The sequence below is a fragment of the Lathamus discolor genome, chromosome 24 (assembly GCF_037157495.1).
Source record: "Lathamus discolor isolate bLatDis1 chromosome 24, bLatDis1.hap1, whole genome shotgun sequence".
Taxonomy (NCBI): Eukaryota; Metazoa; Chordata; class Aves; order Psittaciformes; family Psittacidae; genus Lathamus; species Lathamus discolor.
This window is the reverse complement of record NC_088907.1, coordinates 341,920-363,249: the sequence shown is the minus strand read 5'-3', so window position 1 is coordinate 363,249 and position 21,330 is coordinate 341,920. Positions and strand designations below refer to the sequence as shown.

The 21,330-nt window shown below is 59.6% G+C and overlaps 1 protein-coding gene across 5 annotated transcripts; it reads right to left on the bottom strand.

Moving 5' to 3' along the window:
- Positions 1–180: 180 nt before the first annotated feature.
- ARHGEF2 (Rho/Rac guanine nucleotide exchange factor 2) lies at positions 181–18,894 on the bottom strand. 5 transcript variants are annotated; one of them, XM_065659971.1, is made up of 27 exons: positions 18,867–18,894; positions 17,434–17,697; positions 16,604–16,769; positions 16,262–16,370; positions 16,098–16,137; positions 15,369–15,483; positions 7,129–7,279; positions 6,709–6,776; positions 6,533–6,596; positions 5,907–6,036; positions 5,719–5,828; positions 5,483–5,629; positions 4,883–5,133; positions 4,680–4,805; positions 4,431–4,548; positions 4,098–4,355; positions 3,629–3,705; positions 3,302–3,471; positions 2,934–3,001; positions 2,656–2,844; positions 2,495–2,584; positions 2,324–2,391; positions 2,206–2,247; positions 2,064–2,114; positions 969–1,388; positions 702–873; positions 181–623 (listed from the first exon to the last, which is right to left on the bottom strand). In XM_065659971.1, the coding sequence occupies exons 2-27, from the start codon at positions 17,688–17,690 to the stop codon at positions 538–540; spliced, it is 3,543 nt and encodes a 1,180-aa protein (XP_065516043.1). In that variant the 5' UTR covers positions 17,691–17,697; positions 18,867–18,894; the 3' UTR covers positions 181–537. The 5 variants fall into 5 exon arrangements, with proteins under 5 accessions (XP_065516043.1, XP_065516047.1, XP_065516048.1 ...); XM_065659975.1 differs by lacking the exons at positions 15,369–15,483; positions 16,098–16,137; positions 16,262–16,370; ... (1 more) ...; positions 17,434–17,697; positions 18,867–18,894 and adding an exon at positions 12,526–12,596; XM_065659976.1 differs by lacking the exons at positions 15,369–15,483; positions 16,098–16,137; positions 16,262–16,370; ... (1 more) ...; positions 17,434–17,697; positions 18,867–18,894 and adding an exon at positions 10,755–10,876.
- Positions 18,895–21,330: the final 2,436 nt, after the last annotated feature.

Genomic DNA, 21,330 nt, shown 5'->3' with positions numbered 1-21,330 from the left:
CACTTTGGGGGACAGACACCCCAATGTGGGAGTGACACATATCCCACTTTAGGGGTCATACACCCTAATATGGGGACCACCCCCCCTATGTGTTTGAGACTCACCCCACTCACTGCACAACCTCCCCCCATATGGCTCCCTTCCCCCCCCCCCCCCGCACATTTTGGGTCCAAACAGGGCTTTTTAATGATTTTCCACTCGGTTTTCCTTCCTTTCTGGTGCTTTTTACACTTAAATTGAGGAGGAACCAAGAACTGACCCCAACCCCAAGGCCCAGTGCCCGCATACCCAGGGACCCCCAAAACTGGGGGGAGTAGGGGCCGCATCCTTCCCCGTGCTGGGATCCCCCAACCCATCACAATAAATAAATAGATCCCAGCAGAGACGGGGGGACCCCCAAATCGGTCCCACCCCCCCCCCCCCCCAGCTCTGTAAGGCTCCCATGGGAATAGCAGCTTCCAAATCCTGCTGTCTCCAGTGCTCCCCATATGGATCCACATGGTTATGGGGTGCTGGGGGTGGGGCTGGAGCTGGCCCCTAACTATCGGAGGAGCCCCCGTCGCCGTCCTTCAGCTCCTGGCTGCTCTCCACCTCCTCGGGAATATCCTGCATCCTTAGGAAATCTATGGGAAAACATCAGGTTAATCCCCGCCCTCTGATGGGAAAAGGGGGTGATCCTGCCCCCCCCCCCCAAAACCCACCTCGGGGGCTGGTTGGGGGGGAGCGGCGGCTTCCCAAGGCTTCATCCTCCAGGAGCTCATCCAGGACGTCGTTGCCATCCCGGAGCCGGTCGGGATCAACCCCCACCCCGTATTCCAGGTCCTCTCGCGGGCAGGGGGCGAAGGTGGGGGAGTGGAACGAGAGACCGCTGTGCTGCGGCCGGACACACTCGTGTCGTGAATAAGCTCATGTTTACCCCCCCTTTACCCCCCGAGCTGAGAGCGGAGGCTCTCGTGTCACACCCGTACCTGCGGCGGGGTGAAGCTGAGGTACAGCGCGTCCCCTGCCGGCAGGCTCCTGCGCCGCGGGTCGGCTCCGCGGCGCCCCCGTGTGGTGACACCGCCATCGTGCCGCAGCGCCCCCAGCTCCCGCCGCGCTTCCTCCAGCTCCCGCTCCAGGCGGCCGCGCTCCCGCTCGCTGTCCCGCAGCCGGGAATCCAGCGCTGCCGCCTCCTGCGCCCGCTCCTGGCACTGCTGCCGGCAGCGGCCCAGCTCCTCCTGCAGCAGCCCGTGCTGCCGCTGCAGCAGCGCCAGCTCCGTCGCTCCCGGTTTCTCCCCTGCCCGGGGAGCCGGCTCGGCCGGAGCCGCTTGGGAACCGCGCCGGGATGGTTTGTCCGGAGCCTCCTGCAGCCGCAGCTCCAGCAGCGTGTCCTGCTGCAGCACCACCGCCTGCGGGAGCGGCGGCGTGGGCAGGGGCACAGGAAGGGATGCGGGCAGGTATACGGGCAGGGGGATGTGGGCAGGGGTGTGGGCAAGGATGTGAGCAGGGATGTGAGCAGGGAGATGCAGGCAAGAATATGGGCAGAGGGCTACAGGCATTGGGTAGGGGCAGGGGAATGTGTTCAGGCATACAGCAAGGGGGATGTGGGCAGGGGGTTTATGTAGGAAGGGGGATGTACGCAGTGGGATACAGGCAGGTGAATGTATATAGGCAGAGGGATGTGTATGGGCAGGGGTTATGGGCAGGGGGATGTATTTGGAAAGGGAAAGTGGGCAGGGGGATGCATGGAGACCAGGGGATATGGGCAGGGAGATATGGGTAAGAGGATGGGTGTGGGTAGGGGATACAGGCAAGGGGTACAGGCAGAAGGATACAGTATTTGGAAAGGGAATGTGGGCAGGGGGATGGCTGTGGGATGGGGGTATGGGCAGGGGGATATGGGCAAGGGGATGTATGTGGGCCGGGAAACACGGGTAGTGAGATATAGGCAGGGGAATGTACGTAGGTAGGGAGTGCAAGCAGGCAGATACGGGCAACGGGACGCTGATAGAATAGGGATAGGGGGATGGATGTAGTAGGGGGATACCAGCTTGTCCTCATCCCTGCAGCCTCGTCCCACTGACCTGGAGCTCGTGCAGGAGGCTGTAGAGGTTCACCAGCCGCTGGCTGATTTCCTGCAGGAGGAGAGGACGGGACAGTGAATCCCGGGGGAGCTGCAATGGGGAAACTGAGGCACGGCAGGGACAGAGCCCCCCCGGCCCTTACCTCCTGCGGTACCCGTGGCAGGACCTGGTTGCCATTCCCATCCTATGGAGAAAGAACAGTGACAGTGTGGTGGCGCAGGGTGGGGCATCCCAACAGGGTGTCCCCCCATCACACTCACCCGCTGCCCAGCTTCCTGATCCATGCGGCAGAATTCCACGGAGCCATTGAAGCTGCTGGCATCACCGTCTGGATGATGGAGGAGAGGCAGGGATAAGCCCCATGGTGGGATGGGGGGACCCCAAAGCAGCAGAGCTGGAACACATCCCATATCCCATGTCTCCCCGCTTACTGCTGGTGCCGGGGCTGGGGCAGGTCTCGGCCTCATTGCTCTGATCCCGGTCACGTCCAGAGCCAGTGAAGATCTCTGTGAGGCATTCCACTGCGGGAAAGCAGGATGAGCCCCCCAGTGCCTCAGTTTCCCCATCCCAGAGCATCCCAGAGCATCCGTACCTTCCCGGATAGCGTCATGCACCAGCTTTTCCCCTCGGTAAGCCTCAGCTGAGTCAGAGTGGAAGAGGGAGCGTGGCGCCAGGGTGGGAGAGGGCTCCTCGGTGCCGGTCAGTGCCAGCATGTCTGCAAAGAGCCCGACCTTTTCCTCCAGGAGCGCCGTCAGCTTCCGATCCTGCTGCAGGATACGGTCTGGGAAGGGGGGAGAGCGTGATCAGGGATGGGGAGGGATGAGGTGGGATGGGGAGGGATGAGCTGGGATGGGGGGACAGGGATCCCACCTTTCAACTTGCGTAAGGATGCTTCGACCTCTGTCTCAATCAAGGGAAAATCCTGTCGGCTGGGACAGCTGGAAGAGATGGGGAAGAGATAATGGGAAAGAGAAGGGAAAGAGCGGTGGAAGACTGGGGGAATGGAAGGGGAAGAGAAGGAGAAGTGATGATGGGGAAGAGTTAATGGGAAAGGGATGATGGAGAAGAGATGAGGGGAAAGAGATGATGGGAAAGAGATGCTGTCCCCCCTTCCCACCAGCTGCATCCAGCCCAGGCTCACAGGCTCCAACTGGGAGCTGCACCCACATTCCTGCTCCCCATCCTTCATCCATGGAGATCCCCAAATACAGCCCCCCCATGCCATGGATGACACTCACAGCCCAACCGTCTGCTGGATGAGCTTCATCCAGTGGTTGCGGTCGTCGCGGGATGCAGCGTGGACCTCGTACATCTCCGGTGGCGCGGCGCTGATCAGGAACATCCCCTTCTCCTGGTTGGCGATATCCCGCACGATCAGGTTCTGCAGAGACACGACGGCTGGCTTGTCCTGTGGGAAATGGGAGGGGATTGAAATGACAGCCTGGCTGCGGTGGGGTGGGTTGTGAGGGGGTGGGATGTGAAGGGGGTGCGATGCAAGGGGATGGAATGTGAAGGGGACAGGATGGGAGGGGTCAGGATGCAAAGGACCAGGCTCTGGTGCTCACCAGCATGGGAAAGGTGTATTTCTGGTCCTTCTCTTGCAGGAAGATGAGGACATCGGTCAGCAGCAGCACCAGCACATCTGGGGAGGGGCACAGGGAAGTGATGCTGAGGTGGGTGCTCCTTAGGCTTGCTAAGGGTGAGGAGCCTCTGGCAGCCCTGTGCCCTGGCATCTCCATCCCTGGGCGCTTCCAATCCCTTAGTACTTGCTCCTGGCACCATCATCACACCCAGGTACCCTCATTTCCTGGTACCCTAACTTCCTGGCACCCCAGTTCCCCAGCACCCCATCCCCTGCCAGCTCCATCCCACAGCCCCCTGCTCCCTCAGCATGCCCATCCCTTGGCATCTCCATCCCCATTCCCTGGCACCTCCATCCTCATGCCCTGGCATCTCTATCCCAAGCACCCTGGTCCCAGAGCATCCCCATCCCTTGGCATCTCCATCCTCATGCCCTGGTACCTCCATCCCCACCTTTGAAGCGCCCGGCTGCGGTCTTCCAGAGCATGCACCCACTGTGCACCAGTTTGCGGCGTAGGAGCTCATCGCGGCCGAAGACACCGGCACGGCTCTCCCAGGGCAGCTGCACCTTGGCCCGGCCGTCCACGCGCCTGTAGACGTCCCAGAGCCGCGCGTTCATCTCGCACTCGTGCACCTCCTCGTTGATGGACGAAATCAGCTCCTTCACCAGCCTCAGCGCCTGCGACAGGTCCGCGGAGTCGCCCTCGTTGTCTGGAAGCATAGGGGTTGGGATGTGGTCAGGGTTGGACCCAATGGGTTTGTCTCATCCGCTCCCAATCCCGGTACCTTTGGAGTTCTTCAGGATGCGCTCGATGAGCACTGGGTACTTGGTGATCCTCTGTGTCACCAGCAGGATGCACTCAGGAACGCCGTGGCGGCGGAGCAGTGGGGACCGCGCCATCCTCTGGCCAGGAGGAGGAGGAGGAAGGGAAGAAGTGCTGTTAGCAGTGACCAATGGGGATGCAGGGATGGGGATGAAGCAATGGATACACAGGGGTGGGTCAGGGATGCAGGGATGGGGACAGTGATGCTCACCCGGATGAACTGCTGGAAGCGCTTGTCTCGGGCCAGCAGGTCTTTGTACTCCTTCACAGCCTTGGTGTGCTTGCTGCAGAACTCCGAGTAGGCTTTCCTGAGCTGCTCTGCGCTGCTCCCGGAGAACTTGGGGACACGAGGGGACATCAGCGAGGCCATGTGAGTGCTCCCCATAGCACCCACTGCCTGCGCTGGCCCCTTACCTGGTTGACCAGGATGTCCCCAAGGCGGTTGATGACAAAGTTCTTGTTGCTGTCCTGGGCCAAGGACTCGCGGCGCCGCTCCAGGAGCTGTGCCAGGAAGCGCTCATGGATCTGGCTCAGCTCATCCACACATGGGAAGATCCTGTGCACCGAGGCCGGGTCAAGCTGCAGCTCCTCCAGCATGGCCTTGCGGAACACAGCGCCCATAATCTTCAGCGTGCGGACATGGTGGATTTCCGTCTGGATCAGCTCTGCCGTGGCATGGGATGGGATGGGTGAGAGCAGGCATCTGCTGCCACTGGGTGTTCCCCATTGCTCCAGCTCCATCCCTGTGTCCCCATCACTTCATCTCCATCCAAGTGTCCCCATTGCTTCATTCCCATTCCTGCCCCCTAAACTGTCCTGTTTTCCCATCCCTTCATTCGCATCCCTGCATCTCTAACCCATCCCTAAGTCCCTTACTCTGTCCCTGTGTCCCCATCGCTTCATCCACATCCATGAGTCTCAGACCCCTTCATGTGTCTCCTGTACCTTGTCCCTGTCTCCCCATTTCTTCATCCCCATCACTACGTCTCTAACCCATCCCTGTGTCCTGCTCACCATAGATGACGTCCTGGCGCTTCATCACGTCCATCTTGTGCTGCTGCAGGTAGCTGTTGTCCACTGCCAGGCTCCAGGAATCCGCCTCAAAGTCCTTCCCGTCTGTCTCGAAGTCACTCATCAGCTGGTTCAGGATCACATCAGGACCTGCAGTAAGGGTGGCACAAGGTGTGTGGGGGGTGTCCCTGAGCCCCATGTCCCGTCCCATGTCCCCCCCATTCCTGTTGCGTCCCCACCTTCATCAATGAGCGATTCCACGGACAGCGTGCGGTTGCGCATGTTGAGGGAATCAGTGGACTGGGACAGGATCCGCCGTATTCCCAGTGGAGACTCATCATTGAACGTCCTTTGGATGGGTGGGATGTGACGGGGACACCCAGGGGACAGCCCTGGGACCCCCAGTCCCGGTTTTGCCAGTGCTTACCCTGAGATATTGGTGGTGGAGACGCTTTTGGAGAGGGAAAGGGAGGGTCGGCCCCTGCGGGGGCCCAGCAGCGTTTGCCGGAAGCTTTCCGAGGGGTAAATGGCAGAGTTGGGGCGTTCCCGGATGGCAGCTGGGAGAAGAGGGATAACACCGGGGAGGGTCAGCACCATGACCCCCCCAACACCCCCTAGGCTGCCTATGGGGTATACTGCACACCCCCGGCATCCCTATCCCTGCAGACAGAAAAAGGGATAGGGATGAAGAGATAGGGACATAGGGATGCGAATTAAGTGACGGGACACAGGGATGAGTCAGAGATGCAGGGATAGGGATGAAGAGATGGGGACACAGGGATGGGGAGGGAAAGATGGAGACATAGGGACAGGATAGGTAACATAGGGACAGGATAAGGGACATAAGAATGGGTCAGAGACACAGGGATAGGAATGAAGTGATGGGGGTACAGGGATGGAGATGAAGTGATGGAAATCGAGGCCTTCTTGTGATGTAACAGTGATGGGCAACATTGAGAGGGGGGTATCCTGTCCACCCCCACCCCCTGGCTCATCCCGTCATCCCATCCCATCATCCCATCTCACCCTATCACATCATCCCACCCCACTCACTCTTATTGCGCAGTGAAACTGACTGCAGCGCAGAGCTATTCTTCAGCAGTGCCGCTTTCTGTTGCTGCGGGAGGGGAGCGGAGGCGTCATGGGGGTGGCACCATGTCCCCGTGTCCCCACAATGTCCCCATGGTGCCCATGGGACCACGGTGTCACTTGTCCCGCCTGGCGCTCACCTTCTGCTTCACCTTGGTGCAGTTGGGCAGCGTGTCCTTGCAGCGGTTGTGGATGGTGACGTTGCAGGCTGGTGGGGGGGACACAAGGGCAGGGAGAGGTGATGCAGACGCCTCCCGCCACCCCCATCCCGGAATGCCGCCAGTGCCGGAGCGATGGGAGCAGATGCAGCGGGAATCCGGGTGGATGCGGATTACGGAGCTGCAGCTGCCAAGGGAGCAGCTGAGCCTCTGCGGTGCCATTGACTGCCCTCCAGTGCCACCGGCTCCATCCGGCATCGATGCCAGGTCACCTCCATGGGGTGAGGGTCTCCATGGAGCCAAAGCTGAAGCCATCAGCCTTTTGCAATGGGGACTGTGGTGCCCACCCTGGCAAAGCCACCCTGATACAGCCACCCTGGCAAAGCCCTTTTGGCTACTCACTGGGGCAGATCAGAGCTTCCTTGGCTGTGATGCTCTTGTTGCAGGCGAAGCACATGGTCATGCCGGACACGGTGATGGTGGTAAAAAGGTGGCCATTGGTGTAGCGGGCGTCCTTCTCCTTGCCCTCCTTCATCTTCTCCTTCTCCTTGCTCTGCCCGGAGAGATGCGGCGGGCGCCTGATGGGGCTGCGGCTCAGAGGCCGCCCCCCACTGCCCCCGGCCCCACTTTGCTTTGGGATACGGCTCATGGATGCGGGAAGCCGAGTGGGATACGGGATCACCCGGTCCCCACTGGCACTGGGTGGGTCCTGGCCCCCGGGCATGGGGGGGGCGAGGAGCTGAGCGGCTGGGGAGAAGCCACCCGCATCGCTCCTGCTTCCCATCATCCCATAACCATGACAACGGGATGGCTGTGGGAGAAAGCCCCCCCCACATCACACCCCCCCCCGCAGCCACCAGCCCCAATGGGGATGAGGTGCGGGGGCCGCGGTGGGGGGGAGGTGACAACTGGGGGCATAGGCAGGTACCAGCTCCGCGCCGTCCCACCTCCTCTTCCTATCCAAAGTGGCTATTTTTACCCTTTCCCACCCAAAATGAGGGTGTTGGAGGCCAAAACCGAGGGGGCTGGTGGCCAACCCTTCCCCCCACATCGTGATGGTTTTGGGGTTCACCATGGGTTTCCCCCTCCTGCAAAACAGAAGTGAGCCGGAGTTATCCTGAGCATCCCGAGCGGCTGCTCCTGTCGCATCCAATGGACACAGAGCAGCCTTTGTGTGCCCCCCCCCCCCCCCCAGCACCCGGCCGTGCCTGGCACCAGGCACCCCGCAACAGACACAGCATCACCAAACCGGCATCATCCCCAACACCCAAAGGGGGGGGGGTCTCGCTCCCCATCACTGCTCCTACCCCCCCGAAGGCGGCAAGAGGCCGACCCCCCCACAGGAAGGGAGACCCCGGCGCTCACCCGCTCGCTGCACAGGGGTCCCTCCACATCCCCATCCACCGGGAACGGGCCGCAGGAGCAGCAGCACATCCCAACATCTGCCCCAGCGTCTGCCGGTGCCGGGCACGACCGCCCCTGCTCCTTTGTGCCACGTTTGGCTTTTTTCCTTCCCTTTTCTTTTATTCTGCTTTGGGCTTGGTTGGTCGCTTGGGATCACTTTGACTTTTTTCCTATTTTTTTTTTTTTTTTGCTTTCCTTTTGGCCTTTTCTCTGTTTTTTCCCCCTTTTTCCCCCTTTCTTTTTCCTTTTTATTTTCCCTTTTTTCTCTTTTCTTTTTTCTTTCTTTGCCTTTTTTCCTCTTTTATTTTTCCTTTCCCTTTTTCATTATTTTTTTACCTTTTTTCTTTCCTTTTTCTTCTTTTCCCATTTTTTCCACTTTCTTTTTTTTCCTTTCTTGTTCTTTCCCCCCTTTTTCCTTCATTCCCACCCCTTTATGTTCCTTGCTTTTCCTCCTCTTTTCTTTCCCTCCCCCCACCCCGGCTTTTCATTCTTTTCCTCCTCTTTCCCTTTTTCCCTCCTTTTCCTTTTATTCCTTCCCTTTCCCTATTCCAGGCTCCTTCCCGTTGTTTTGATGTCCCGTCCCCCCGCCTCGCATCGCTCCGGCCCCCTCCCGGCCGCAGGAAACCGAACCCGCCGCCAGACAAAGGCGGGAGCCGCTTCCTGCAGCCGCACACCACCCCCCACCCCCCGGCCGTCATTTGTCCCCCAAGAAGCGGCTCCCACCCGCCCCAAGGGGGGGCTGGGAGGCCCCGAGGGGCTGTGGCTGCCCCCCAGGACAGGAATGGGGCGAATCCCACACCGGGACCCCGCGGCACCGGGGGTGTTTTCGGGGGTTCTTTTTCAGCCGCCTACAACGGGAGCGTTTCTGCTGCCGCCACCACGACTTCGCCCGAAATAGCCCAAATCCCGGTGGGAACCCCCCGCGCCAGTCCCCGGAGCCCCAAAAATCCCCAAGTTCTGACCTGAGCGATGGGTTTGTGTCCCCAAGACGGCGTCACGGCGCTGCCCTTCCTCGGCTGGGGACGGTCCCGTCCCCCCCACACCGTTTGCCACCCCGGCGTTGAACAAAGCCAACGCCGTCCGCACCGTCGGCAACAAAAGACGTCGCTGCGCCGGGGCCGAGCCCAGGCGGGAATGCTCCCCCCCCCCCCCCCCTCCGAAAAGAGGAGGGGTCCCCCCCACAAAGTGCACAAATCCTCCCGTTCTAACCCCAAATTCCCCGCTCTGATGTTTGAGGCCACTGAAGGGTGAGGGGGGGCCAGCGTGGGGACCCCCCACTCTGCTCTTTTTGGGGGAGGCAGCAGCAACGGGGAGGGGGGGGCTCTGCGATGCCAGGATTCCCCCCCAAAAGCTGGTCCTGGCACAGAAGACGGGGTCTCCCCACGTTGTAAAGCCATGGGGGGGGGGGGGTAATGGTGGTTTCCCACATATCCTGACCGCGGTGTCCCCCATTTCTAAAGCGGGGATGCTGGCAGCCGCTCTGGGGAGCTGGGGGGACCCCCCGGACCCCTCCAGCCCAAGGCCGGCTCTGGCTGCGGCGAAAAGGGCATTGAGGAAACTTTCTTTAAACAAAAACACCATTTCCCCCCCGCGTCGGCCGGCGCAGGAATCAACAACCACTTCCCCCCACCCCGCCCTGGTGCCATCACCGCACCCCAAACCCCACTGCTGAGCATCCCTCAAACCTCCATCCACTCCAGACCCGACAAACTCGCTGCATGCAAGGTTGGGCCACACCATAGGAGCCATATCGGGGAGGGCCCCCAGGCCCCCACCCCCAAGCACCCCCGCTGTTGGGATATAGCGAGTTGCGCACTCGCCTTGCACACTCACCTGCCTTGCACACCCGCTTTGCACTCTCGCAGCAGCACAAAGCCCAAGTGCAGGCAGCTCTTGCCAGCAGCCGGGTCCCCCTCCTCAACCCCCCTCCCCACTGCCCAACGTCGCGACTGCCACATGCTCCGGGCCACAACGACGGTGTCCGAGCCCACCCAGCACCCGTGGCTTTGCGTGCCTCAGTTTCCCCATCGCCCCAAAGGTTTGATCTCTACCGGGCTGTGGATGAGAGAAGCGGGGTGCCGGAGGGGGGGCCCACGTCCTTGGGCAGCAGGAGAAGGCGACTTCCTCACCACGCCACCGAAAGGCTTCGGCGGAAACGGGGGGAAGGCGGTGGAGGAAGTTTGGGCCGTTGCTTTGCCCCACGAGTTGTCGCTGGTGGGATGGTTGGTGGGGTGCTGGCAGGGTGCAGGCAAGGGGTGATTTGTCTTCCCTGGAGACTTCCCCTGCACAATGGGGAGCTGCCGCGACTCCCCTGTGCCCAACAACCCCTTTGCTAAGGGTTGAATAAACCCCACTCGGAGCATCACCCCATCCCCACGACACCCCTCACACCAAACCTGCCTCCACCAAGTCTCAAGCTGGATGGGGAAGGACAAACCCCCCACCCCAAACTGGGGGGCAGCGACCGCAGTGATGTTCCCCTCACCCTGGGGAGGGGGTTGTGTTTGACACCCCCCTCCCCCCATGCTGGATGGGGGTGATCCCGCACCCCACCATTAGACGTAGGGGAGCGAAATGCCGCCCCCCCCCCCCCCCCCCAACCCCGAGCGCCCAGCGGGACCCACCTTGGCACGATTGCTCCTTGCCCGGGCCAGCGACTCGATGCGGGACATAATCTGCGGAGCTGCCCCGCTCCTGCCCTGCTCCTGTCCCGTTCCTGCCCGCCGCAGGGCTCCGCCTCCCCACCAGGGCGGGTCGCGCTGCCGGCCCCGGCCTCGTGTTGCCCGCGGGCCTTTGTTCGAGACGGGACCTGGCCGGGACCGGGCTGGGATCAGGCCCCAGGCAGGTATCGGGCAGGGATAGGGCCCCGGCACGGATGCTCAGCTCTTGTGCCTCAGCTTCCCTGCCTCCCGTCGCCCTGGCACCCCAGTCACCATCAACCTTTGGGGGACCCCGACCCACCCTTAGGTGCCACCAGCACTGGAATAAAACAGCAAAACAATCCCATGGGATTCCAATCCCGCTGCTGCGGGACATCCCACACAGCTCCTGGAGCCCCAAATACCCCCAAAGCACAGCTCTGGGGTGACCCACGGATCCCATCACCGCGTCGTGGATCCAATGGGGCCTTTTCCCAGGCTTTTATTTCAAATCAATGCCCCAAGGGAGCTGCTCTGGGAAAAGGGATGGAAAACACTGGTTCTGCCTCAAGATTCCCAACTGGAAGTTGGGCTGAAGGTGATTATATGGACAGGGAGCTGAGCTGACCTCAGCCTCGTTTAACATTAACTTGCCAGCCGGGAGAAGCTGGGATTTATCAGATGTATCCAGAGATAACGCTATGAGGTTGCCAAGAGAACTGGAGCACTGGGATGGCTTCAGGTCCTGCCAGCGCGGGGGCTGTGGCGAAGAGGGACCCAAGTGTCACCTATTAACCCCCAGGATGAATCTATTCCCCCGAAGCTCCTTAAGGAAGTAAGAATCTCTTTTTCCCTGCAATTCCAAGCTCAGCAGCACCCAACGTTCCCCAAGGGGATGGGATAAAGCCTGTTTGGAACTGGGAGAGATGCCGGTTTAATGAGTAACCACAATGATGCTGCTGCGAGGTGCCTGCACTCCCTGGAAGCTGCCTCAGTTTCCCTCCTGGAATCATAGCCAGCAGCAAAGGAAAGGGCCACGTGTGTGCCAAAACCCTGTGGGAAGCGGGTGGGATGCACCCGGCTGTGCAGCTCCCCTGGAAGATGAGAAGCAGGAATGAAACCATGGGGAAAACACATCCAATGATCCAACCTGGGCCTGGCCAAGGCCAGGTTTGAACTAAAGCACAGCCCCAAAAGCAGAAGCAAAGCCTGGTGAGGACACTGGGAGCATGGCAGGGGATGTGGTCAGGCTCCCCCTTTGACCCAGAGCCTGATCCCAAGGTCTCATTTCCTCCTGGAGCACAAACGGCTCCAGCCAGAATCACGTCTGTTTCCCCCTTCCCTGGAGGGGTGGGGACCCTGTAACAGCCCCAAACCCAATGGAAATGGACCCAGATTGGGCACCACGGGGCAGGATGTGGCTGGTGGGGAGGCTCCAGTGGTACTGGGGGTATCTGGTGCCTCTTCCCACATGGCAGAGCCACTGGAAAGCCCCATGAGCATCACATGGGAGCCGAGGGTGAAGGAGGAAGTGATGGCTCAGCCATCAAGAGCCCGGAAGGGAGGAGATGGGGGTGCTCCACATGCAGAGAGGAAGCTGCGGGGTCCCCCTTATGAGGCCAGAGTCACCCTCACCCCATGTCTGAGCCCCCCATCATCACAGAGCCCCATCACAGCAAGGGCAGGAGCTGGTGGTGGGTGCTCGGGTGAGACCCCCAGCAGCACCCCATGGCCCAGAGCTGTTCCCACCACTCACCTTGGGGTGGCTGGACATGGCTGCGGGTCCCCAGGAGGGGGGGTGCTGAGGCCCCGCAGTGGCAGCGAGCTCAGCCGTGGCCGTTGGGATTGTGCTTCCTTCCTGAAATAGCTCGTCCCTCCCCTCCATGGCCTCCTGCTCCCTACGGCCGCTTCCATCCCCCCACCTAGCTCCAGCTTGTGCTTCCAGAGTGGCTCTGGATGCTCTCTACTACCTGCAGACCTCTGGGGTCCCACAGCATCCTCATAGATAAGCTAAGGAAGTGTGGGCTTGACGATCAAGTAGTGAGGTGGATCGAGAACTGGTTGAAAGGAAGAAGGCAGAGAGTTGTGGTCAATGGCGCAGAATCTAGCTGGAGGTCTGTGACTAGTGGAGTCCCTCAGGGGTCGGTGCTGGGACCGGTGCTGTTTAATATTTTCATCAATGACCTGGATGAGGGAACTGAGTGCACCCTCAGCAAGTTCGCTGATGACACAAAACTGGGAGGAGTGGCTGACACACCAGAGGACTGTGCTGCCATTCAGCGAGACCTGGACAGGCTGGAGAGTTGGGCGGGGAGAAACTTGATGAAATTCAACAAGGGCAAGTGTAGAGTCTTGCATCTGGGGAAGAACAACCCCATATACCAGTACAGGTTGGGGGTTGACCTGCTGGAAAGTAGCGAAGGGGAAAGGGACCTGGGGGTCCTGGTGGATAGGAGGATGACCATGAGCCAGCAATGTGGTCTTGCGGCCAAGAAGGCAAATGGCATCTTAGGGTGCATTAGAAAGGGTGTGGTTAGTAGGTCAAGAGAGGTTCTCCTCCCCCTCTACTCAGCCTTGGTGAGGCCACATCTGGAATATTGCGTCCAGTTCTGGGCCCCTCTGTTCAAGAAGGACAGGGAATTGCTTGAAGGAGTCCAGCGCAGAGCCACAAAGATGATTAAGGGAGTGGAACATCTCCCTTACGAGGAGAGGCTGAGGGAGCTGGGTCTCTTTAGCTTGGAGAAGAGGAGACTGAGGGGTGACCTCATCAATGTTTACAAATATGTAAAGGGTGGGTGTCAGGATGATGGAGCTAGGCTTTTTTCAGTGATATCCAGTGATAGGACAAGGGGCAATGGGTGTAAACTGGAGCATAGGAAGTTCCACGTTAACATCAGGAAGAACTTCTTTACTGTAAGAGTGACAGAGCACTGGAACAGGTTGCCCAGGGGGGTTGTGGAGTCTCCTACACTGGAGATATTCAAGGCCCGCCTGGACAAGTTCCTGTGTGATGTACTGTAGGTTACCCTGCTCTTGCTGGGGGGTTGGACTAGATGATCTTTTGAGGTCCCTTCCAACCCTTGGGATTCTGTGATTCTGTGATTCTTGGAGCCCCTACCTCTCTTGGGGTCCCCATCACCAAGCCTGCCTCTTGCAGCAACCAGTACCCATACCTGCCACAGCCTCTACATGGGGCTCCCAAAACCTATGAGCACCCCTCATGATCTGTCCCACACCATGGCAATGGTGCCACCAGCCTCAGGGCCTCCTGCCACCATCCTTGTGCCCCCAGGGGACCATGCTGGGGGGGGGCTCTACCCTGCACCCCATCTCCCATTGCTTTGCCTGATGCAATCGCCACGTGCAGAGCTCCATATCCTGCTGGGACTGGGATTGACCCCCCCCCCCTTTTCCAATCCATCCCCTCCATGGGGAACCAGTGCTCCCAAGCTTTGGGGACCCTTCCTTGTTACAGGCCAAACTTTGCTACACCAAGACTTGGCCAGAGCCTGGTTTGAACAACTTCCTGCTAACTAAAAATAGGGATACCAATGCATTTAACCCTGTTTGTGCTCAGCACCCAGCAGGATGGGACCATGCTGGAGCTGCTGGGGTGGGGGGGGGGGAGAGCGTGGCCCCATGATGATGTTAACAGCTGGCGGCTGATCCAGATGGGAAAGAGGCAGGATGAGCTCAGGGGCCAGCACTGGGGATTAACGGCTTCGCATGGCAGCAAATCAAACCCCAAAGGGCTGCTTTGGGGGGGACCTCCATGTCCAACATAGACACCCGTCACCAACCAAAGCACCCCACGGGCAGGCATCGCCTCCAGTTGAAAAAGGGAAACTGAGGAACAGGGAGGGATGGTTGGGGGGGGGGGCCTTGGCACTGACTGATGCATGGCTTCCCCAAACGGCAGAGCATCAAATGACCCCAATCCCATCCTCGCGTTCCAGGGAAGGAATTGCCCCCCGCCACCAGTTTTGCTTCTCGTCTCTGCCCTCCGGGCTGGGAACGAGCAGGAGCAAATTATCCCAAATGGAGGAATGGCTCCAGGAAGCCGCAGGCTGGAGCGGAGGGGCCCCGGGAGGGCGGTGAGCTCAGCGCACAAACAAGCATTCCCAGCGCCAGGAAAAACCTCATTTCCTCCAGCCGAACCCTACGAGTCCCGCTGGGAGCGCTCCCCCAGCCCACAGCGGGAAGGAGAGACCCCAAGTGTCCCCCACCTCGCTCAGTGGTGCCCGTCGGGAATGCGGCAGCACTCGCCATTCCATGCTCTTCTCGGCGGCTCCGAATGCACCGGGATGGTGTGAACGTGGGGATGGGGATAAGGGGGAGATGGCAGCACAACCAAACCCACATCAATCGGGGGGGGGGGGGGGGGGGAAGTGGGGGGTACACTGGAAGGGGGAGTGTCCCCAACTTTTTAGATCCCAAAGGATCTTTGGGATCTAAAGGACCTTTGAGGTAGATGAGAAGGGGAAACTGAGGCACAGCTTCTCGGAAGAGCAGAGCATCAAATGACCCCAATCCCAACCCCATCCTCGTGTTCCAGGGAGGGAATTACCCCTCGCCACCCCTTCTGCTTCCCCTCCGTACCTTCGTCTTCCCCGTCATCCTCTTGATGAAGCTGAGGGTCCTGCCCAGGGGGGTCTCTTCCCGGCTCTGGTTCCCGGCTTCCTGCTCCAGCTGCCCGCAGCTCCCGGCGCCGGAGCTGCAGGAGACGGAGGATCCAGCCTGGACAATCCCCCTCTGTCCCTGGAAACAGGGAGGAGCGAGCCCGAGCGCCGCACCCAGCACAGAGCCCCTTCTGTTCGTGGGGTGCGGGACAAGCCCCCCACCACGGGCCCCTTCCTCGGTCACCCCCAACAGTGTCAACTCCCTGTAAGGTGGGGAGCGGGTTGTGGGGTGCTCCGGGCATGGACCCCACTTTCTCGGGTGGATAAACCCTGCTCCCGTCCCTGGAGACGCAGAGGGGCAGGGACACGCAGCACTGTCCCCTATGGCTCGTCCCTGTCCCTGCTTGTCCCCCGCGGGTCTCCCGGCCAGCGCCACCCGGGAACAACTGCCCTAATGAGGATGGGAATGGGCTGTGACAGGCGCCGCTGGCACAGTGTGATGACAGCGGGGGGGAAGGGGGACACCGTCCCCACCAGCCTAATGTACAACGAGTGAAATGTGTCAGGTCTCAGCCTGGCCCTGTCACATCTATCCCGCTCCCTCTCTGCAGCCATAACCCCTCAAAAATCCCTATTTTCATCCCTAAGTCTCCCCTCTGGTCCTTGAGGTGCTTTATTCACCCCCCAGCACACCTCATCCCCAACTCACCCATTGACCAGGCTCTGCTGGGAGGCAAAGAGGGAAATCTCTGCAATGGGAAAAGAAAGAGAGATGAGAAGAGAGACCAAGAATCCAGTTTAAGCAGGGATGGAGGGGGGGCATAACTTAGGGTTCCCCCATTCCTGGGGGGGATTCTGGGTGCTGCCACTCACCATCTGCATTGGGGCATCTGTTGATGGTGCCAAGAGATGTGGATTTGGAGAGGCTGTAGCTGTGGAAGCTCTGCCGGGTCCGGGATATTGGCAACCCCTGCACATCCTCCTGTCAACGTCCATGGGGAAGGGGTTGGCATCGGGGACACCATCTATTATCCCCCTCCCTGATCCCCGAAATAGAGCTTGGGCAGGAGCATCCCGCTCTCGGGGTGATGACAAAGCCATCTGGGATGAGGCTCTGCTCTTACCCAAGCTCATACATGTATCCATCCCCCCAGCTGCAGGTGGGTGATGGGACACCCTGGGGTGACGCAAAGAGGAGAGGAAGGGGGCTCCTACCTGTGCCCACCGCTCATCCGCCTCGGCTTGGGAAAGCAGGGACTCCAGGTCATCGTTGCTGTGGACAAGGGGGTTTCGCCGGGGGTCCCTCTGATGACATCCCAGCCCATCCAACTGCTCCACGCTGGAGTCAGTGTCGTCGGGGCTCAGCCCTTTGAGACTCACTCTGCAGTGGGGACAGAGGGGACGCCAAGCTGGGCATGGAGGGGGACACACAACCAGGCCCCCCCATCCCCATGGGGTAAGGCCTGCTCTAGCACCTGGCTTTTGGGGTACCCTCAAAATGGGTCATCCCTGGGGTGCCTGTCACCCCTGAGCATCCTGACACCCCCCTGAGTACCCCCACACCCCCCTGAGCACCCCAACACCCCTGAGCATCCTGACAACACCCGAGCATCCCAATATCCGCTGAGCATCCTCATACCCCCTGAGCATCCCAACAGTCCCTGAGCATCCTGACACTCCCCTGAGCATTCTGGCACCCCCCTGAGCATCCTCACACCCCCCTGAGCATCTCAACATCCTCTGAACATCCCAATACCCCCCTGAGTATCCCGACATCAGCTGAGCATCCCAAAATCCCCTGAGCATCCTGACACCCCTTTGAGCACCTCAACACCTACCTGAGCATCCTGACACCCACTAAGCATCCTGATGCCCCCCTGAGCATCCCGATACCCCCTGAGCATCCCAACACCCCCTGAGCATCCCAACACCCCCTGAGCATCCCAACATCCCCTGAACATCCCGGGGTGTACTGGGAGGGCCCCGATGGAGCAGCTGGGAGGGGATGAGTGGCTGGACGGGGACACGGGGCAAGTCACTGCTACCTGAGGTGGTCGTAGCCGGGGACCCCGCGCAGCTCCTTGCCCGGCTCCCAGCTGTGCCGGCGGAAGGGATCCCGGGAGCCGATGCGGAGGGCGCACGATCGCCGCAACGGCACCGCTTGGACACGGTCCTCGTCCTCCTCCTCCTCCGAGCCGGGGCCGGTAACCGGCTCCAGCGCGGACATGCAGCGGCGCTTCTGCCCCGGCACCCTGCACAGGGCTCCTTCGCAGGGACCCAGGAAGACATCGGGATCATCCATCCCGGCGCTGCGGAATGCAGGAGGGAAGCGTTGCGGGGCGGGGGACGGGCCAGCCATGAAGCGAGTTAGTGGGCTCTCAGCTCATAGGACCCCCCACAATAGATTCATCCATTGCTCCAGTCCAATCCCCAAACCTCAACACCAGCTCCATGCCCGTGCCCGAGGCATCGCCCGGGGCTGGAATATCCTGGTCCCAGCAGGACAAGGGATGGAATGTGGAGCAAAAGCATCCCCCACATCAAACCTGACCCTGCCCAGTCTGGGAATCGTGGAATCACAGAATCCTAGAATGGTTTGGATTGGAATGGACCTTAAAGTTCTTGAAGCTTCCAACAGCCTCTAAAGTTTCTGATGGCCATAAAGAGGAGCTGCCTCCCGCCGCGGGCAGTGTGTGTGTGCCCCCTTGCACTGCATGGGGCCCCCCGACCCTATACAGATATGGCCGGGGGGGAGCAGGAATACACAAAACACCCTCTCGGCTCCTCGCAGCCGGTTACTCATTAAGCTCCCAGGAATTCGGCCGGGATAAGAGCGGCTCGACCCGGGGGTCCGCACCGGGATGCAGCTCAGCCACTATTGACACAAGCCCCCCTCCGGCACATTTCCCCCACCGTGAGCATCCCGATATCCCCTGGGCATTCTGACACCCCTTGAGCAGCCCAACACCCCCCATAGCAACGGGGAGCAGGGGGGTTCAGCCCCATGGCAATGGGAGCAGAGGACAACTGGTGCCACAGTACACCCAGCCCATAATTCCAGCGCTCCGACAGCACTTTGGACCCGGACAGGTTGGAGTCATGGATCCCAAGGGAGGAAGCAAGCAGCAAGGGGGAGGTCTTCCTCCTAAAAGCCACTTGTAGCCGAGGCCACGAGGGAGGGCGAACCCACCCCTGCTTCGGGTGTTGTTCCTGGCTCCTTCCCAGGCAGAGCCGGATTCCCTGGCTCCAGCAGGGATTAACCATAGGCTTTCCAGGATGCTCCAACGCTGGATGGGGAAACTGAGCCCCAAGGGGAAAAGTGGCCAGGACGAGACGGGTTCATCCCATTGTTGTCACCATGGAAAGGGGGGATTCCGCTGTCCCATCCTATGGGAGCAGCCACAGCAAAGGGCTGGGGGGGGGGACACAAAGAAGTGCTGCAGCACCCACGGGTGCGGATGGGGGCTCAGGGACCTACCTGCTGGTGACGCTGTCCCACGGGAGCCCTGCACCCCGCTCCCTCCTCCTCCTTTTCCTCCTCCTCTCACACACGGGATCAACCAGGAACCACTTGGCAAATCAGATCCTTTTCCCCGTTAACCCTTTGCCCTGCTCCGATGGACACACATTCCCATAGGATTCCCCAGACCCGGCCTCGCTCCCCACTTCCCTCATCCTTTTCCCCCTACTCCCTTCTGCATTGGGATTTAGGGTTCAACAACAGCCCCTCATGCAGTCTCACCTGCTCCTTCCTGACTCCTAAGGATCCTACCGGGTAGGATCATGGATAATCCATCACAGCCGGAGCAACAGGTAACCCCAAAGCAAGTTGAGCAGTGCCTTAGTTTCCCCGATGGGAGGAATTCCTTCTGACTGTAGGAAGTTGTTCCAACCCGGAACAATCTACGGGATACATGGAGCGGGTCAGGGTGCGGAGCTGTGATAAGGGCAGGGTGAGCCAGGGTGACTCAGGCACTGTGTGCCATGGGGGCTGAACCCCTCTGCTCCCATTGCCATGGGGCTGAACCCCCCTGCTCCCACTGCAGTGGGGCTGAACCCACCCCATCCCTTGACTCCATCTCTCCACTCATTATTCCTTAGGCTGCACACTTATCCCATAGGGAATGCATTTGTTTGGTATCCATGGGTGGCACCAGGGACCTTTGAGCAGCTTTGGGATGCCAGAGGTGACACCTACTTGGAGCACCCAGGGCCTGGCAGGGAAAGAAACAGGCATGGAATCATGGAATGGTTTGGATTGAAGGGACCTTAAAGCTCATCCAGTTCCAAGGGCAGGGGCACCTTCCACTAGAGCAGATTGCTCCAAGCCCCGTCCAGCCTGGCCTGGAACACTGGATGGGGCAGCTTCTCCATTCACCCTATCACAGTATCCCACCACCCTCATAGAGAAGAACTTCCTTAAATCCAACCTAAATCCCCAACAGGCCCCCAAAGTTCCCTGAAACCATAAGGAATCATCAACCTACAGTGGGAGTAGAGGAATTCCAGCCCCACGGCAATGAGAGCAGAGGGGTTCAGCCCCATGGCAATGGGAGCAGAGGGATTCCAGCCCTATGGCAGTGGGGAGCAGAGATTTTAGCTGGAATGCTGTTGGTATCAAGGAATGAGCCTTTTCCAACTCGATTTTAGGGCTGCAGCTCCTGGTGTCCAAGCACCCTCTTCACCAGGGGTGTCCTTAGGGATGGATCCTGCCTAGATCCCAGCTCCAGCTTTACCCTTAATACCCCAACACACATTGTTGAAGATACAACACAGACAACGCCATTGGAGTCCTGTCAAAAGCTGCCCCCCCCAAAACCCCGCTGCTGGTATCAGCCATCAGTTACCTTCACCATGGAGGTATTCCTGAAGGATGCAGCTTCCAAACGGAAGTGTGGAATGGGATCAGGGCCTTCAGGATAAGCTTCTTTGAGCACCCAACAGTGACCGTCTCCCTCATCCAGGCAATACAAAGGGTGGCAAAGGAGGAATCCTGGCTTGGAAAACATCGTTGTGGTGACAAAGGCACAGTGTTCACGCCGGCACCGCCCGGGATTTCTATCCACCAACACGAAATTCCCAGCTCCCAGCACAGAATTCCCATGCTGCTCCTGCCTAAACCTCAAGGCAAACCGTTTGGAAACACGTCATGATTCCACCTGGCAAAGGAGTTATCCCAGTTCCCACTTATCCCAGAGCTGCTTCCCATGGGGAGGTGGGAAGAGAGGGGTACCTGAGACTGGAGCCTGGGAAGCACCAGAAGCATCCCTATAATGGGTGCTAATACCAATATGCCAACAGCAGAGGCCAGAGGGAGAGATTTGGGTGATTTTCCTTTGTTTTGATGAAGGAATAACCTCTAATTGCCACTGAGGAGCTCTTGGGGATGCTGATCCTAGCACATCATCACTCGGGATTCAGCTCTTCCAAAGCTCTTGGCCCCAATCCCACACCACCATGGAGAAAACTGGGATGGAAATGGCTCTTTGCATGGTGTTTTCTTCTGGATAATGGCCATGGGTTGACTACAATCCAAGTGACCCCACAAACAGGCATTGGGCTGGGTTGGCACCATCCTTGTGGTGCCATTCAATGGCATTTCATGGCAGGGGGTTGGAACTGGATGATCTTTAGGTCCTTTCCAACCCAAACCATTCTACGATCCTATTAACTGCAAGATACCCACAAAGGGAGCTCCTTGCCTGGAGGAACTGGCTTTATGAGGTGAAAACGCACTGGGATTGGGAGGACAATACCAGGGGATTGCAGGAGAAGGAAGCTGCAGGAGGAGGAAATGGGATGTCAGGAAAGCTCCTGGAGCCAAGAAAGAGCTTCTGTGTGCTGGGGGAAGGAGCATCACGAGGTGAATCACGAGGAGCCACCAGCCAGGGCCAACGTGAGGGCAAGGAAAGGCAAATCAGAGGCTCAGACCTGGTGGGAAG

Bases quoted from the DNA above. Each gene is read 5' to 3' on its own strand.
- ARHGEF2 (XM_065659971.1), bottom strand. From the start codon at position 17,690: ATGGATGATCCCGATGTCTTCCTGGGTCCCTGCGAAGGAGCCCTGTGC. The intron at 16,371-16,603 runs GTAGGAGCCCCC...GGACGTTGACAG, and splicing joins CGGATGAGCGGTGGGCACAG to GAGGATGTGCAGGGGTTGCC. The intron at 1,389-2,063 runs GTCAGTGGGACG...CCGCTCCCGCAG, and splicing joins GCCTCCTGCACGAGCTCCAG to GCGGTGGTGCTGCAGCAGGA.